Source organism: Phalacrocorax carbo, chromosome 6, assembly GCF_963921805.1.
Source record: "Phalacrocorax carbo chromosome 6, bPhaCar2.1, whole genome shotgun sequence".
NCBI classification, from domain to species: Eukaryota; Metazoa; Chordata; class Aves; order Suliformes; family Phalacrocoracidae; genus Phalacrocorax; species Phalacrocorax carbo.
Window position 1 is genome coordinate 16,255,599 of NC_087518.1, and position 19,733 is coordinate 16,275,331.

The 19,733-nt window shown below is 35.1% G+C and overlaps 1 protein-coding gene across 2 annotated transcripts in view; it reads right to left on the reverse strand.

Moving 5' to 3' along the window:
- Window positions 1-19,733, reverse strand: part of CACNA2D3 (calcium voltage-gated channel auxiliary subunit alpha2delta 3) — a 491,034-nt gene that overhangs the window by 237,728 nt on the left and 233,573 nt on the right. For both annotated transcript variants that reach the window (XR_010373325.1, XM_064453883.1), the window contains exons 10-11: window positions 15,713-15,802; window positions 7,017-7,130 (exon numbers count right to left, since the gene is read on the reverse strand). Coding sequence is in view for 1 of the 2 variants with exons in the window: in XM_064453883.1 (XP_064309953.1) it covers window positions 7,017-7,130; window positions 15,713-15,802 (204 nt within the window). In the remaining variant the exon portion in view is untranslated. The remainder of the gene's footprint in view (window positions 1-7,016; window positions 7,131-15,712; window positions 15,803-19,733) is intronic.

Below are 19,733 nucleotides of genomic sequence, written 5' to 3' on the forward strand. Positions count from 1 at the left end.
CCTAGAAAATGAGGAAATTTCAGGTGGGATTTTGGTTTCCATTTCACTTTACTAAGTAGTGAGGGATTATCGCTTCTGCTTTTGCATATATCTACCATAGCATATAGCTATTTCAGATAATTATGAAAGCAAAGGCTTTTCAGGATCAAAGGACAAACCCAAAGGGAAGGATATAGTTCAATTGATTCAACTATTCTTCTGCTTTCTTCTCCAGATTTTGCATGTGGTACAATATCACAAAGTGAAGAGCTCTCAGGCTAAAGGAGCAGAACATCCATTTCTGGATGTTGCAAGTCACAACAGCTCACAAAGATGACATCATCCTTGACCACTTTTGAGTGCTGCATCAACCCATATGAAAAAGGAATACTAGAAGACTGTATCCAAACTGAAATGTCACAAAAATATTTGCTTATATATTTCAATTATATAAATATTTCCCCTTGATCTCAGTGGGATTTTAGACTCTGCCTTGAATCATGGTCATGGAATAAATGTTTTTGGGCTTCTCCAAATCAATGAGGAGATGGACTTTATAGAAGTATAGAACTTGATAGCTACAAAAAACAATGGGGAAAAGGAGGAGAGAAAAAGACCCATGCTGCAAAATATGCAGGCAGTTGGTCATTTTAGCCAGTGGAGAAGAAGGTTCATGAGACTTCATGGAGTTGCTGGTGAGTCACTAGGGTTTTGAAGTGTTTCCTCATGCATTTATACTAAAGGATTTACTATATTATTTTCCTTTGCAATGTCACAAAATACTGAGACCAGTCTTGATATATTTAAAATGTCAAAATATGTTAAATATTATTTAAGTAGATATTTTCTGTTCCAAGTTTATTAATTCTCAATAAGTGACTAAAATGGCTTTCAGCAGAGAGCATTACAGGGCTTGAAGTTCTGATATAATCTCTGATATCATTGTAATTTCATTTTTAGAAGGTTAATCTTCCTAGAATTTTCCAGTAAAGAGGAAGTAGGATTGTATTATTTAAAAGAGACAATTAGTGTTACTACTTTCTGGGAGCAAACCCGAAGGGCCATCTATTTTACCTGTAGTCATGTCCATTTGCCTGCCCCCCCACCCCACAACAATGTCTTTTCATGCTTTTAAATTAGAATAAGGTACCTAGTGAAGTAGGTAAGTGCAGTATTTTGCTTGATTTCTAATAGTACATTTGAATATAATAGTAGAAGCAATAATATACAGAGAGAGCATGACTCTCCCTGTTCCAAATGACATAAAAAAATATTTTGAGACTTAAAGGCTTTCTCCTGAAAAAAGCATTGCAACTATATCATAGCTGTAATTGTAAACAAACACTTCCTTGGTACTGTTCTTTTTAAATACAAATCTTTCCTGTTACATGGTGAAAACCTGGACTTTTATATGGCAGTGTAGATGGATTTATTCTTGCAGATTAATTGTTCTCTTTTTGGTACTTCATGAGGCAGCACTGTCATGAATGAATTACAAAAACATGAAAATACTGAATGTAAGTTTTATGAATGAGAAAAAAATTGTACATAGCATCAACTCATTTATAACGTGTGAGAATCTAGCTCCTTAAGGTGCAAGACTGCATGTATGGACTCATAAAAAAAAAAGGAAATGGACTTTAACAACTTAGAGCATTAGTCATACAAATAAAACATAGTGTGTTATAAAAATAGCATCTACCAGATTTACATTTTAAGTAGCAGAAGATATTAAGAAAACATGGGGAAGTGGTTTTTTTGGTAAGGGAGATAGGGACTCATAAAATAAACAGTAAAATGAAAGCGTTCCTTCTTTCGAGGAAACAGTCCAGAAGATAATTTTAAATTGTCTTTTGATGGTCATAATTCTCTAGCTTATGCACAAAATCAGGCTGATGTCCCCTAAAAAACCTCAATTACTTCATTTAAGCTACTTTGGGGATTTAACTGGAGCTACATTATTCCATTTCAAAATCATTGCAACATGATTTTTATTTAATACATTATCAGAAAGAAGTAGTTTTTTTAATTAGTTGTCAGGCACAATACATCTACAATGATATGTAACAAAGTACTCTTATCCCTGTTTACACAGTATCTCTTTTTAAAAAGACTATATTTTGCAAATATATGGATGGTTTGGAAAAAATAATAAAATACGAATTGTTATTTACATGGTGAAAGTATGTCTTTACTCTCCATTTTTAGAGCTTGCCACTGACACACTGGCAAAGCTTTCACACTTACATGAAGAATTTGTTCCTTTCTGTAAAAGAACAAGATGTTTCTGCGGCAACTTGTGATGGGCTGACCCTAGCTGGATGCCAGGTGCCCACCCAAGCCACTCTATCACTCCCCTCCTCAGTTGGACAAAAGGTTTATGGGTCAACATAAGGACAGGGAAAGATCATTCACCAGTTACCATCATAGACAAAACAACCTCAACTTGGGGAAAAATTAATTTAATTTACTACCAATCCAACCAGAGTAGAATAATGAGAAATAAAAACCAAATTTTAAAACACCTTCCCTCCACCTCTCTCTTCTGCCCAGGCTTAATTACTCCTGAGTTCTCTGCCTCCTCCCCCAAGAGCAGCACAGGAGGATGGGGAATGGGGGTGTGATCACTTCATCACACATTGTCTCTGCTGCTCCTTCCTCCTCAGGGGGAAGACTCCTCACACTTTTACCCCGCTCCAGCGTGGGGTCCCTCCCACGGGAGATAGTCCTCCATGAACTTCTCCAACTTGAGTCCTTCCCACCAGTTCTTCATGAACTGCTCCAGCATGAGTTCCTTACACGGGGCACAGTTCTTCAGGAACAGACTGCTCCAGTGTGGGCTTCTCTCTCCATGGGTCCACAGGTCCTGCCAGGACCCTGCTCCAGCGTGGACTTCCCATGGGGTCACAGCCCGCTTCGGGCATCCACCTGCTCCAGCATGGGGTCCTCCATGGGCTGTAGGTGGATATCTGCTCCACCATTAACCTCCATGGGCTGCAGGGGGACAGCCTGCCTCACCATGGTCTTCACCATGGCGGCAGGGGAATCTCTGCTCCCACGCCTAGAGCACCTCCTCCCCCTCCTTCTTCATTGACCATGGTGTTGGCACAGCTTCTGATCTCACATATTCCCACTCCTCCCTCTGACTGCAATTGCTGTCACACAGCAACTTTCACCCCCTTCTTAGATGTATTGACACAGAGGTGATACCACCGTTGCTGATGGGCTTAACCTTGGCCCATGGCAGGTCCATCTTGGAGCCAGCTGGCACTGGCTCTATCAGACACAGGGGAAGCTTCTAGGAGCTTCTCACAGAAGCCACCCCTGTAGCCTCCCTGCTGCCAAAACCTTGCCATGTAAACCCAATACATGATGACATATTTAATATTATCTAACATTAGATAAAACATAACTGAAATAGGTACTTTGCTGACGGGGTAACTGAGGTAAACAAACTTAAGAACTAAAGAACTTATCTCAATTAGAGCTATCACTTTGTCCATCACTGTCCACCACAGAATCAAAATGGTAGGAAAAACATAAGCAGTAAGAAAGATGGGAAGGCAATGTATAGATGAATAGAGAACAAAAAACGCAAGGAAAAAAACCTACTAACCATTTCAAAGGCGTCATTTATAAATATAAAAAATGGCTTTAGAAGAGAATAAAGATGGTGTAATGCAAAAGCAGGGGATCTTGAAGTGCACCGCATGCATAACATTTAGGCACCCTGACATTGCAAATATGTGGGATACTGTGTTTTCAATAATTCCTCCTTTATAGAAGGAAGAACAAATGCAACAAAGAACATTGAAAGCTCTAATGCATTAAAGCATACATATGGAAATCTTTTACATTTTTCATACTGAAACATTTCAGGCTGAAAACTGGACAAACTGCTTTTTTTCCTACATATTTTCTAATATACAGTTTAGAAGACTGTATAATACATTAAATATTCTACAAGAGCTTGGTAGAATATTGCATATGAAGTAAAAGCCACTCCATAAACACCATATCCTTGTTTAACAAGGTAGGATTCTTCATGCTGAGCCTTTGCAGCAGTATACCCAAAGGGAAACCTGTCCTGCTGCTTATTGCAACAGTTGTGCTGTCTTGTTATCTCAGATATAGCTGTTGATTTGCACATGAAAGATACACAGCACACGGTTTTGTGAAAAATACTAGCTGACTGTTTCAGATAATTCTTTCGTTACTGATTTCATATAATAGAGTTTCCCCTTGGTCTTAAGATAGGAAGTAACTTCGTAGTATAAGAAAATACAAGACATCAGAGGCACATCCTTCTGAGAGATTCTGTAAATCTCCTTAGACATCAGTGTTTGCTAGATAAGGCAAAATGTTCTTATGGAACATTTGAGGACTTAAGAACTGAAATCAGATACTTTCTGACTGAATAAGAGAGGTAAGACTGGCTGCAAGACTTTAAAAAAACAAAACCCAAAAACAAAATAAACAACAAACAAACAAAACACCCCAAACGTTTAAGCCTCCTTTCCAGTGGAAAAAAAGGAGTAATGTTTTCATAAAACAGAGCTAGTGCTAGCCTACAAAGTTACTCAATCATATCAAAACTGGAAAGAAGATAAAATTAGGGGGTGGGGGAAGGTACCAGTAATAGTGATTGAAATTCCAAAGATAATTTAGATTCAGTCATATTCCTCGTATTCTCTATTTAATTTGTTTAAATTTATATATAGCTTAATGGAAATTCTTCATACATCATCTGATCATGGAAATCTTGAACCGTTACAGGATTTAACTGACTAAAGTATTAAAAGTAAGTATTGAAGCCTATAGCTGAAATTAACACTTCTCAAACCATTTCTATAGGGATAAAAGTAAATGCAAACATCTGGGAATTACTCAAAAAGAGAAATTTTGCCTGTTGTTTTTGTGACAAATGTTTTGCACTTGTGATCTGAAGAAGCAGCTATTAAAATAATAATTTCACAATGAGGTTATAGTTGCCTTGCTTTTCTTGGAAAACGTTCAGAAATAAGTGTGAATACAAAGAAGGATTTAAGAGATATATTGAGACTCTATAACTACCAGGCATTTATATGAGCATAGCCAGCTGACAAAAGACTTAAGCCATATAATATTAAGGAGTTACACTTATTTACTTAAGAAGACAAACATTACATATGACCTTTCTAATAAAAACAGATTCCATTTTGAATACTTAAATATCTGAAAAACAAGCTACAATTCAAGTATATTACTGTTTCCAGAATTATTCAGCAATTTCAACAGGCAAATATATTTTATAAAGCCCTAACTTCCCAAATGTCTAATTTATCAACAGAAAAATCAGTAAAAACCCCTGAAGAATCACCCATTTTCAACAGTAAATAGAAAGTAAGAAAAGGCAGGAGATATTTTCATAGCAACAACAAATAACCTCAGTGAAAAGCACTAAAGAAAAGTAGGGAGAAAAAGATCAAAGGTCATGTATTCTCCTCCAACTTGTAACTAGTTGATCACCACATTTCAAAGAAGTGATTCTTGTATGCCACAGAGTAGAGGCAAATATTTCTGTTATATTTCAGCAATATTGCCATTACTAATTCAGATGTGATCCAATTAACTACAATAAATACCAAAATGGACAAATGTTAACATCCAGTATAACTTCCCTCATAATATCTAGTTCTACATCTTAATGCATTAATTAAATATTGAATTTCCTCCTTCCTTCCACCACACAAAGGCTAGCACCAATTCACATCAAAAGTATTACAGATCTCCTCAGAATATGTGAAAATACCGATGCATCCCTGCATTCTTTTAAAGATGACAGACTTCCTGGCATTTCCCAGTAAAATCACAAAAAGTATGAACATTCTTCTTTTAGAGAATGAAGTTACATAAGAGGAGTGGGCTAGGTATCTGAAGAGAAAAATAGATCTTCAGAGAGCAGTTAGTTATTACTCTACATTTGCTAAATAAAAAAACTCTTAACCAACAAAAAATAGAATAGTTGTATGTCATTTTTACCACATGAAATTACAGTAAATGATATAACATTTTCGTAAGATCAGTAAAAGAATTACCATTTCCCATTTTCTCTTGCTCACTGATTGCTAATAGCTGAGGTTTAGCTCAGGTAAACAACAAAAAAGAGAATAGAAAAATGTAATTTTATAAATGAGAGAAATGTGACTAAAAACTACAAATCAAAACTACTACTTTTTCCTGCGGAATACTTAAACCCCACGCAGCAGCCTCATATTAATCAATTACTTGCTCAAATTGCACTTTGGAGAGTGAGGTTGCTGCTTCCACAGGCATATAACATGGCAGGTATCTCAAACTACAAAAACTTCCTTAAAAAGTCCCAAAATTTGCTTTAGCAGATGATTAAAACATAGAAGGAAATTATTTCACATCCAAACACAAGGCCTACTAGAGCTCTGTCATCAGGAAAATTCCAAGATATTTCTGCACTACCATATAACATCCATGGGTTATATAACAAGGTAATTTAATTCTGGGCAAATTTCTTTATACTGGTCAATAGAACCAAATACATTTTTAATAAAATCTTACCAAATGCCAACTCTGCCCCTCACTCTGCCAAAGAAAGAAATTAAAAATACCGACTACTACACCTGCTCCATCTCCAGTCAGAGTAAACCAGTCACTGCCCATGATACGTACCCCTCTTTAGCTTCAAAAAGTATTGAATTATTAATATTTTGGGAGAAAGAAAAGCTTTTTCATGTTTAATGATGTCTTACAGGGGAAGCATTATATAATGGTCAAAAATGTACCCTGGAAGGAAATATTTCCTTAATATCTTATTATCCTAAGTTCATTACTACAGTAAAAGGCCATCCCTATCCTTGAGCAATATCACATAAGCATCATTTTGCCATTAGTGAAACATCCAGTTACCCAAAATCATTTTTAGATCATTAGAAAGATTGTTACTGACTCTTCAATAGGCATACACTTTATATTGGATATGAAGCTTTGGGTTTTCCATCAAATAAGGGTGATAACGTACTTACTTTTCTGTCTGGCCAATTATATTTTGCAAATATTGTATCATACGTGTCCACAGCTCCATCAGTAATCAACATTATGGCTTGGCTGCATATACTTCCTTGTCCTGTGTGATTGAACTGTGAAAGGAAACAATCATTTAGTTACAGCATGTTTCTGTTAGATGAAGATAGATAGGGTCGCCCTGGATAAACATGGATCTTGTCAAATCTCTAGCATGCTTAGAAGTAGGTGAAAAAGTCTCAGGTTGAAAACATTTTATCATAGATATTACATTCTTACTGAATTGTAGCTTCAGTTGTGTAATAGAATCAGGATTCATTACATATCCCCATTTTATCAGCTTGAAAAATAAGAAACACACATTTATGTAACACTTCTCCAAATTAAAAGCATATTCCCCACTTTTAGATACATGATACGTACTGATGCATCTACATAGGCTTTGCTTTGATTTAAATATAATTTTAAAAGACCAAGCTACACAAAAAGGAGAAATGAATTATAATTTCACTGCAAAGTACAGAAGATACACTACTTAGAGAGACATATGACTATTCAAATGGCATTTATATTCACTCAGGATTACATTCCATATGTTATTTTTCATAAAATGTTGATCTGAGAGAACCAAGTTAATATTTATATATTCTCAGACTCTGCTATTACTCAGAATGAATACCTATAAGTAATTCAAGCTGCTGAACTGCAGTACTTGAGCACAAGTACTTAGACAGCAATCACCATATCCTTTGCGAAGAAAGCGTCATCATTCCACAAACAGGATTTTCTCCTGGTCAAAGAGCAAGTAAATTGGACCAAATCATAATATAAGCTTTGATCTCTTGATTCTGGAGCTGGTGCCTTAATTTTGATTCCATGTGTCTCCATCTGCTCTTATTGCAGAATAGGTTCTTATTTGTCTTTGTGTTATTTTGTATGTTCAAGGAACTTAGGTGAAACATCCAGCTTTTAGCAAAAAAAATGCAAAGTTGGAAATTGATTTTTAATTACTCTGTATGAACTCTAAAAATAACTTTGAAAGGATCAATGAACTGGGGCGTTACACATAGCTCTCTATAAATTGGGCTAACATTTCAATACATGCTAATAAATGAACTATGTAGTTTTCAGGTACATTACCAACTTTGAGGTCAGACAAGGCCTCATTCAACGACCTTTCTCTTAGTACTGAGAAATCCAAGCATAATTACCTTGTCCCACCTTCACCAGCCTATTTGTCATGAATAGTGCCCAAAAAAGGGTGGTCCCATTTGGGAAATATTTAAATATAAAGTTTAATTACCTTGCAGGGACTCTGATGCTTCTGGATTCAATAAAACGTATTCAGAGTATTCTAGCTTGATTTGGGCTGCCAACTGCTCAGTCCTTAAGCTCTCTGCAGTCTACTCGCCCTTACATATTCACTGTTCTTCCCAAAACTCTAAAAACCCTTTTTCTAGAAAGAGTTATCAACTTCTAAAAATGTCATCTTTGTTGACATGCCTGCATTAGGAAAGGGAGTGGACGGTGGGTTCCAGCAGTGCTCTCTCTCCTCTTTTCTTCTGCCTTCACATTTCTATATCTGAGTAATCGCACCCACAAATATAACTCAACAATCATTTATATTATCTGCAGCTCTCCTCCAGATCAGTTTCCTTTTGATCAAATGGGAACCTCAGTGAATAGTAATAGAAACATGTCACTTAAAGGCAAACTAATGTAGGTTTACAGAGTTAGCTATATTCTGGTCACTGCCTATGTGGAGACTCTAGTCTGTGATACCTGCAAGGCAGTCTATCCTTAAAATTCCTCAGTCGTGACAGTTTTTCTACTCTTAACCGGAACCAAAATTATTAAAGTGGGATTCCTTCATTAGTATGATCTTAGATCCAATATTTTCTCATAAAGATGAAGTTACTTTGTCAAGCGATATATTCTTCATATGGACAACATATTTTGAAAGAGACAAGGTATATTAAAAGGGAAATGAAGGAAAGGGGAATGCCTTCATATATTTACTCTAAAACATCACACTCTATGCATCTGCATTATTCTACATAGTTATCTGTTCAAATATTTTGAAGAATGAGATTAAATTCAAATGCTTTGATGAGTAATATCTTCTCATATTTGTCTAGAACTTTAGGTTTTTATTGAATAGCGAGAGTGATGAAAGTGTTTTCCATAATAATAACAATGACAAGGGCCTTATGATGAACTACAATTAACTCAGTGATTCATCACTTAGCAGCAAAATTTTCAATGCATCCTGACATTTAAAGCATTTGGTTGTGATTAACAGTCTTTGAAATGTCACAGAATTTTATTTAATTGGCTATCATTTTTTTTAAAGGTAATCACTGAAAAGACTCCATTTGTCACCAAAAGAGATAATTGCCGTTGTCACATGACATAGTAGGTGCCTAAGCACTGTACCAAGCACTTCTATATTCTTACATTGCATAATGAACACTGCATAAATTGACGATTAGAAAAAATTTGGAAGTGGATTTTTAAACGTGCTTTTCAAAGACATCACTATCAATCATTTTCAAGTTGTAACAACCTAGGCAAATACTGAAAGGTAATTGCAAGGCAAAATTAACTGAGTTTAATTAGCGTTACCCCTGAACTATTCTAAAATCCAACCAGAATCTTAATAGGCAATTTGTGTAAAACAAAGCTTTTTTTTTTCCTTTCCTTTCACCTGCTCTCCTTTTTTTCTTCTTCCTTCCCTCCCCCCCTTCTTTTTTTAAAATGTAGACAAGACATCCTTAGCTAAATTATAATTCATAAGAATAGATTTCTGGCACATAAAGGTCACATCCTGTAGACAAAGTGGAAATGGTTTGGTGTGCTCTCTTAAGGAGAGATTAAGTCACTTTTTCCCTGGCCTAGGCTGCTCAGTAGAAGGTCCTAGGGACTTTGCCAATATACCTGCATATAATGGAAAAGATTTTTATGCTGTCAATTCTGGAAGTTTTTATGCAAGAAGGCTTGAAGCTATTATACTCCCTTTTATAGTATAAATAGAAACAGTCATTGCTCCACCTTGAATAGATCTGAACATACATGTAGCATGATCCATCATGACCTTACAGATCAAAAGACTCTCACTCATTGTAGGTACAATTCAGTACATGGGATGTCAGTTCATCTAATGAGATTTTTATACCACATTCACCATTATAACTTCAGTTGCCTCACAGATTTTAAAACAAAACAAAACAAAAATCTCATCTCAGGTCTTCCTGATCACTGTCTGTAATTTTTTTTTCAATTTACACAGATTTGGAAGACTAGTATAGAATATCTCTTGTATTGAGAGATACACTGAGGCTCATTAATATTTACTGTTGTGTATCTCTTTCCTAAGACTATGTTCAGTGCCCATAACGGGATTCTTAATAAACTCTGTATAAACAACTTAGAGCGTTCTTTACTTCATGCAGCTTTTCCAGTTGTCATTTTTGGCATGCACCACATGAAGGAATTAGTTCCACACTGGCTGGGTGAGCATGTGGGCAGTGAGTGGGGGAGGATCTTTATCTTTTCATCTTAGGATTTTATACCCAGAAACGAACTCATCAATATTGTGCTTCAAGTTGAATACAAAGGAATTGGAAGCATCAGTTAATCCATGAACCTACAGTACAAAGTCAGGCACACTTGTCAAGTCAAACCCTTTGGAGAATATTTTGTTTTGAGGTCTCATTTGCAAGGTACATCTTTCAATGAGAAGACAGTCCCCAAAAGAAATTACTTAAGGAAACTTAAGGAAACATTTTAAAACATTTTCATGAATATAAGCTCAGTTGAAAAAAAGGAAAACAAGAAGGAGGTGGTAAAGGAAAAGGACCGAGGCAGGGAAGGAAAAAAGGAATTTCCTTGTATTTGTGACTGAAATATTTCATTGCAAAACAACCCTGGTAAATGTGAGTGGCAATAATAAAGTTTCACATCAGTAACATCAGTTGGCATAGCTCAATCTTTGTTCTGTCATCTGTTAATTCGTGAGTTGTGACTAGTTTGTCTGTATCCTTAAAACTCAACTGAGGTTAGTTAGGATGCATATTAATTCTAAAGGTACATTATTTTTAAGGCGTGGGATCTACTAAGGCTAGATAAGCTGAAAAATAGATGACCTGGGAAATGTTAGGCAAAAAACAGAAACAAAACTGTTTTCGTGACATGAAGAAAACTCAAGTCAGAATATGCTTAAATTGCATCTTTATTAAAAGTAAAAATGGGGTATAAAAATGTTTTTCCAGCTTTCTTTATTAATCCTTACTAAGCTTAGTTGTACTATAGTGAGTTTTACTGAATTTAATTTGTGAGACAGGAATTAAGTCCCTGTGACACTGAAAGAAATGTATCTTGGTTTAAAGAAGAAACACTGTATTTTTTAAAATCGTGGATCTTTTCAAAGCCATACTTTGACTTGAGAGGAAGGGTGAACTGATTTCTAATGAATGTATCCCAGCCAAAACTCCAAGGCCTTGTTCAAACCAAGAGCAATAAAGCAAACTAGTTCTGAATCTGAACTATCAAGCAGCAAGATACGGGGCCTAAATTGCCAGCCCTAAACATAGACTTTTCTGTAATACACACCTACAGATCACACTAATAGCAGTTATTTGGAGCCCATAGACCTAGAGTTTATAGATTTATTGGAAACAGGCTATCATTGAAGGATGTCAGGAGGCCAGTTTGGCTCACTGAGAAAACATACCCTGAATGTTACAGAGGTTCGAGGAGCATGAACGAGACATTGATTTTTTTTGTTTTTGAAAGCTTGTCTCTAAACATTGTAAATTTCTTTTTATCTTTAAAGCTGATATATATACACACACAAATATATATTTACTTTTCTGGATATGAAGTGTGATTCTCTTTCAGGGACAATCTGTTCTTAGAAAGAAACATATAGTTTATTTATTTTGAAGTATCCATCACTAACATATACATTACACAGTGTTAACTACCACCAGCTGGACTGCCACCACCATGACCGTATCAAAAGAGATTGAACTCTACTTGTAGACAAACTAAAATGCGTAAATACACAAGGAACTACGTTCTCATCTTAACAACGTCAGACATTTAGTAGAAGAAATTGGTCAAAAAGACATAGTCCATACATTTCAACCCAATAATCTGGGCATCAAACCACTATTTTGCATTTGAGTCACATTGCAATCTCCCATTTTTGTTGCTTTTGAAAAACTTTTAAAAGCCTTTAAGTAATCTTGTTTGAAAAACATAAAGCAACAGAAGATCTTGCATAATCTATTTTAAAGGTTACTTAAAGATTAAAAGTCCACATGATTTTAATTCACCTGCCAGGAATTTGATGCTGCTTTGCCTTTCTAGATGAAACCTCCCTCCTCACTAACAATAAATAATAAATAAATAAATATTATTTTTTTAAAAAAAAATCTTTCGCTACACATAGGGGTTGTAAATCAGGATCAAGTCTCCTTTAACTGATTTACATTATTAAAAAAAACACACGTGTAATCTTTAAATATTTCCTTTTCCTTTTCTTAATAAAGAAAACTCTTTTTTGGAAACACCAAAGCATTTGTAATCATATCCTAAGATGCTAATATTAACTTCAAAATAAAGCTATAGGGAATGTTTTAATAGGCTGATGATGCTTACTTGTAACATCCAACCACTTTAGCAGGAGCTGGTCCTGTTGGAAGGTGTTCAGTCACTTTTGATGACTCACTAATGCACTTCAAAGGCTACTAACAAGATGCAAAGAACAAGGGTTTGGCCTCCTACTAAAAAGGAACGAACTTTGGGCAAGATGCGGCATTCTGAAAGAATCCACAGAAATAGAAATTTTCATTTTCTTGCCTTAGAAAATGCTAGGTGGATATTAATGTAGCATCATTTTGAAAGAACAGCTAACATAGCAGGTCTTAGAATTGGAATGTTCTGGGATAAGAGTTTCTGTTTTATTTAGGACTCGTTGATCACTGATTGCTAGTATTTCACCTTGGGGCTCTTGGCACTTGGACCCAAATGAGTGTTTGGGGATCTTTAATCAGTTTCCTGCTTTCCTCAGTCTCGAGGCTAACTGAAATACCTCACATTTCCCCCCTCAGTATCTGCTCCGGCCTTTGATAAATTTGGCATTTTAGCCCTTCACAACGGCATTTGCTACATATATTTATTTTGCTTAACGAACTTTGATGTAGCTTTGAGATATAGCAGTTTACAATTTTACAAGTGCTTATTAGTTTAGAGATCCTGGAAAAGAGATCTGCTTGTAATTAGTTATTGGGGGGGGGGGGGGGGGGGGGGGGGGAAGGTGAATGCTCTCCTTTACAGAAACTGTATATCTCAACTGATATTAACAGAGGTTGTAAGGAAAGCCTTTAGTCCTACCACACTATCTACAGTTTTCATTCATAATATCATAAGAAATATTTGATGGTGCATTTTATTTTCATTGGTTTTCTCCCTCATACTAATTCTCTTTCATTACTACTGCTGTTCACTTTTCTCTGTTCTTTCCTTGCTTTTTCCAATATATATTCCCAAGAAAGTATATAGTCAGCTGAATCAAAATATTGCTAAAATTGTTCTTTGCTGGAATAGATAGTATGACAATAAATTTCACCCTTGCCAGGAATGACAAAAAAAATCTCCCTGAAATACAATACATTTCATGATAACCGCTATGACTGATGTGCACCTTGTGAGGAAAAGCATTTCAGGCAAAGACAATGGGTCTGATTTTAATTAAAATATCCTTTGAAGGACAATTTCCTGGACAACTAAGAATGTTACTCTGATTTTATGTGGAGTTTGGGAGGGAAACTAGATGCCCTGCACTATATTATCTCCATGGCCGTGAAGTGCATCTTCTGGAGACTGCACTCCTATTTATAGACATTATTCACAGGAATATTATCAGAAAGTTGGCATCATGCTTTTGGCAGATATATAGTTAAAATAACATTGATACCTCTGAGCTGGTTAGACAAAGCTTTACATTTCTCCTTCTATCTTAGAATATTACAGAAGTAAGTACAAAAGTGTTAAAATAATTTTGTTTGTATAAGCTATAAGAGAGAGGTTAATTATCATGCCAGAAGCCAAACCAATGAACAATCATTTCACAATTCTAATAAGTGTGTGTTCTCAAAGCGTTTATGAATATACAAATTCCTATCATTCCTAAAACACTGACCTTCCAAAGAAAGAAAGAACGATCTAAACTGTGAAATTTGCATGTTACCCTGGTATTTTTTAACACCTAGAACAGCTATTGAAATAAACCTTATTTAATGTACACATATATGTATAGGTGTATACTGTATATATAGACACAAAATACATTAATCTAAAAAGTATACATATAAAAATGTAAATTTGTTTATACTTTTCACCAGATACAGATTATATAGAATAATTGCTGGAGGTGACTTAGAAATTAAACTTATGTTTTCAGAAAAGGTACAGCATTGAAGAAGCTGTCAGGGTGAAGTGCAGCTGCTATGTGAGGAATCCATTCCATGGAAGTTCCCTAGTAACCTTAGATGTCAGCAATGCCAGGAGAACTTGGCGTACTGAACCTAAGAGGAGTTGTCCAGAGGGTGGAGCGGTGTGGAGGCATCGTGGTCAGGTTCTGTGATAAATGGGAACTCAAGGTACCATGGAGCTTGTAGGCTGCACATTTGCTACCCTGGGCCAACAGTCCGTCATACTTTTGACAAAATACTGTCCTTTTGGTGAACTTTGCTCATTATAATATCATTATAATACCAAAACACACCTCCATCCCAAAAGTTACCCACCTCTAAGGTGTGACCACCCTTCATTGGGCATGCACTTTGAATTTCTTCTAGTCTATGCTTTTAAAAGTAAAGCAAGGAAATTCTACACCAATCATAATAAAGGTATGTATGACTAGAGTCACTCAAGCTCCACCTGAAAGAAAAAGTAGTATAAAATGTGTGAAGAGAAAGAGGGTGCTGTGGAAGATGCCATTGTGTACCACTCTGACTTCTGGGACCAGTCAATGGGCTGAGCCTCCTTCCCCTCCCCACTGGGACACCTTTGGGTAAGATCAAAACATCTGGTTATACCATCTGTTTTGCCGGGAAAACTTAGAAACCTCTCTATAGCTTCACTTTAAATCTTCAGTGCTTCATATTTGCTTAATGCATTTGTAGCCCAGCAGCGTTACTCATCTTCTTAGTATTTGTGTGTCTTGTAACCAGCAATCTTATCACTGGTAATCCAAAGAACCTGTGTATCTGTTGCTTTAATAAATTGTACTATTCATTAATCTAGCCGTGATTGTTCCCATTGAACGCTACCGGCTGGGGCATCTGGCAAATTAGTCACTAACAACAACTACTCTGATGAGTGGTTACTTTACACCCCTTAGAAAATAAACCATTGACCAAGTCTGAGACTAAGACTGGATTTAGCTGCACCTAGACTCCTCTCTGAGAAGGAGTTTATAAAGCAAGGGTGTCCTGTCTGAACCTCGTTACTCAATGGTAGGTTCTCCCACAGGCCACTCCTCAGACTCTTACATTAACGCAACATATAGATAATATTTTATTATCATCACATTTTTGAGTGAGTTCTAGTTTATTATCTTAAAATTGACAGTAATTGATAAATAGCAAGAAAGATGTTAATGGTGTAAATCTGAAAAGCATGAACTTACTTCGTTGAGCATGTTGAAAGCTTCATTTAAAGCAATGTCCAACATTCCAATCCCTTTTGCAAAAAGTTTGTCAAGGTGTTCCCTGAAATGCTGAAACATGAACATAAAGATTTTATTTGTCAGTATATTGTTACAATGTACATACTGATATCAATGATTAAGGATTTCTGAATTCTTCTTTAGACCTACTTTCCAAGCTTAAATGACCACATACACTAATTCATAAACCAAAGTAATTCCTTGTTAATCCTTTTGACTCTTGAGGATGTGTTAAAACAATTACAATGCAAAGATATCACAAAATAGGGGCTTGGCTAGTTATTCAATCAAATAGTTTTCCTTTGGTTTGGTTTTCTGTTGTTGTTTTGGTTTCGTTTTGGTCGTTGTTTTGTTTTTGTTTGGATTTGTATTTAGGGATATCATATCTTCTTTTCACTTCATATAGTAATTTTTATATTATTTCTAACTATTCTGTTTCTAGGTTTTCAGTATCTGCTACTTAATAAAAATAATTCTTTCTGAAATTTAGCTTTAAGATTCTATTTTTTGTTATAAACCCTCCCCTAAAACATGGTAGACTACTCATTAGGTTGCTGCAGTTTAAATGCAGTTTATCAATATCAATATAATATTTAGATTGATAGAGAACTGCTCTACACAAGAAAGAAAGACAGGGCTAACCACTTGCTAGCTATGTGTGACTCTTTTCAGTATTACGTTGCATAGTCACACTTAAACGCAATTTTTGCAGTTTCAAATGGCTCATCAGTTATGCACTGCCATACTTTCTGGCCATGAGCATGGGTAAAATTTTATACAAATCAGTTCTTAGAGGTTGAAAGGTCAAAATTCATCCTACATTTTCCTCTTTCCTAAACATGTTATTTCTCCAGATATGCCAGATTGACAAATTTCACAAATTTTGCACCCAACAAAAATATAGGACTAATATATAATATGTACATTAAATTGTACTTTTTTACAGAAAATGTAAGCTCTGAAGTACTAAGTAGAACATTTTCAAAACAATGTTAGCACTACTTTCTGAAAATAAAACGTTCAGAGGAGATACAAATTCTATTAGGTTTATAAGAAGGAGCAATAGATCATTAAAAACAGTATCATGAACCATGCTATCATAAAGGGACACTGTATGTAACATCAACAAACAAGTACTTCACTCCCCCGATTTTCTATGATGGATTTTTTTTTTCAATAAAATAAAAAGACATTACAGCCGTATATCGGAAGGCAGAGAAATTCCTATTTCATTATTAAATTTCAGTAAGTTGAAACAGGAAAACCTACATCCTAGCCTCTAGGCAATTCTGGAGCCAAAAATAAAGGCTGCTTTTTAAAAACAATTACTTCATAGTGACCTAGTAAATGTGGTTCATCACAGCTCAATACTTTGAACAGCTGAAAGGCACAGTCTTGTTCATCTAAATAAGCAGGGATAGAGTAAACATCCATACGGCTACACTGCAAAATGGTTCTCTTATCCCCAACTTAAACATAGCTAACTTAAGTAAATACTAGTCAGTATCTCCATAATACTAGTAGTTACTATTTTAAATACCTTTTTAAAATATTATAATTAATTTATAAGAAGAAAAGGAATACATATATGGTGGGAAATAGCAGGGGAGGCAATGCTTTTGTGAAGCATTATTGCAGTCTACACAACTGGATAAAAAACTTACCTCACTAGGTTAGTAAGAGGAAAATTATTGGTCCTGAAGCATTATTATAGGCAAGAAAACCAAATCACACTAATTATCTTTGTAGAAGACTTAAAATACTACTGTCACTTGGATTGTGCCTTTCATATTTTTTACAAATAATAATGAAAATAAGAATGAATAAAAAATATCCAAATATTCAATAAATGCATCAACGTCTTGTTATTCTCTATCCAACTTGTCATTTCAAAGTATCTCTGAAATTTAGGTTCAAATTCGTGAAAAGCCACATCGGCACATTCTTGACTACAGCTAACGTGGCCTGGAAATAGAGTGGTGTTGCAAAGATGGCAGTTTCCCAGACAAGGGCTACTTCAGCTGTTAGCAGCACAATGCAGCATGTTTTCCATAGCTATTTCAAAACACAATAACTGACCAACAGTCAGATTCAGAGACTACTGACTTCAGTACTCAGGGTGACGTTAATACATCTGGCCAACAGTCCATACATAAAAGGATTAACTATAGCACAGGACTGTTAGTGTCATTAAAGCTTTTCAGAAACTCAGAAAATACATGAAATATTTAAAGTTCATACAAATTTAAAATTATTCATTGGAATTCTTAAAAAACTAAAATATACCATGTTTATTAAATTCTCCAGGACACATCTTAGCAAAACCAATTTTACATATAGATGATATTTTTAAACAGAAACTGTTGTTAACAGTTAAAAAATTTAAAAAACAAGTGGTTTACTATTGTTTCATCAATGTCAAAAACAATTTCATAACATCAAAGTTATGTGTTGACCAGAGATTTTCAAGCTGCTGAAGCAGCGTTATGCTCACAGCCCATCTCTCCCAGACACATGGAACTAAGGTTAGTTGAGTTACCACAGATGCTTCCCTAATAATATAGGGATTCACCCTGAAACAGAGGAGTTATCTGAAAATCAATAAAGCCAAATTTTTGTATTGGAAATAAGTTTCTAATCTTATCTTTTAATGAATCAGATATGCTAAAATAAATATTTATTACAAATCACATTTCTCTTTGGAATACATTAATGCTTTATAATTAAACTAGAATTAATTTTGTGTAAAAAAGCACAATAGTTTTTAAAATCTCTGAATATTTCAGAGACAAGTACTGTGGAATATTTATTACAATACATACATATCATCAATTATGAATATACAGCCTAAACAGATTACCAAAAATTACTAGTTAATGGTATAATCTCTAGTGTATAATACGGTTCATGTGATCTGTCAGGAGAACAAATACTTTCTCTTGCCATAGCTATATATATATACAGGTTCTGAAAGATACACTGTTGATATATGAAGAAATATAATAGTGACAGTTGTTTGATATAAAATAGTGAAAATGTTAAAAATCAATTTAATGCACTATGAATTTTAACAAAATGACATTTTCCGCCTCCAGGCTTCAGAGTAAACAAATGCTACAAGGTGATTCTGCAAAATGATTAAATAACTAAAATGAATGCGTGATTTGGGCTTTATTTGCCTGGAGGGGGTTTATGGGGGTTTTTGACTTGATTGGGTTTTGGGGTTTTTGTTTGTTTTGTGTTTTTTTTTTTTTCAACCAATACCATTCTCTGTCTTGTCTTTGTATGTCCACTGAAAAAAATCACACAACAACATGCAAATTAGCATTTCTTTGTTTCCCTTTTTATCATACCAGATGCCCCGGATGTGTGGCATTAATTGGACCCCTGCCAAAAGAAATCATGTTTCATATTACAGGCAGCACAAAGAATAGCTTCCTCAGATTGTTCACTCCACATCTAGTGTTGGCTGTTTATTATTAAACAATCAGTGTTGTACTTTCATAGAGCCTGGGTTTTTACCCTCTTAAAGAGTAGTACCTTATGCTGACTTCAAAGGGCATATTATTGACAAAACTATTATATGTCAGGCTGTTGTTTTAAGGAAAATTTCTAAGAAAAAAATTAGAAATCTCCAAACACTCATTTTTATCTATTTCACATGTCCAGTCAATACAGCAATTCCCTGCCAGACATGCTATAGTGACCCCTTTGTTATGGGAACAGGCATTTTAAAAGCATTGTATTCTTTGTGTATTAGAAAACCAAAGTTTCAAGTTAGTACACCTCTCAAAATTTCTATACAACTTGCCCACACATGTCCCCAACTGCCACTCAATAATTTTGTCCCTTACAAAAGCACTGCAAAGCAGAAAAGTATATTTCAATGTTGCTAGTCAGGGCAGGACATTGAAGCACTGACATCAATTTAAAGAAAAAGAATAAGTGATTTTGCAATGAGGTAACAAATACCTCAATTCTA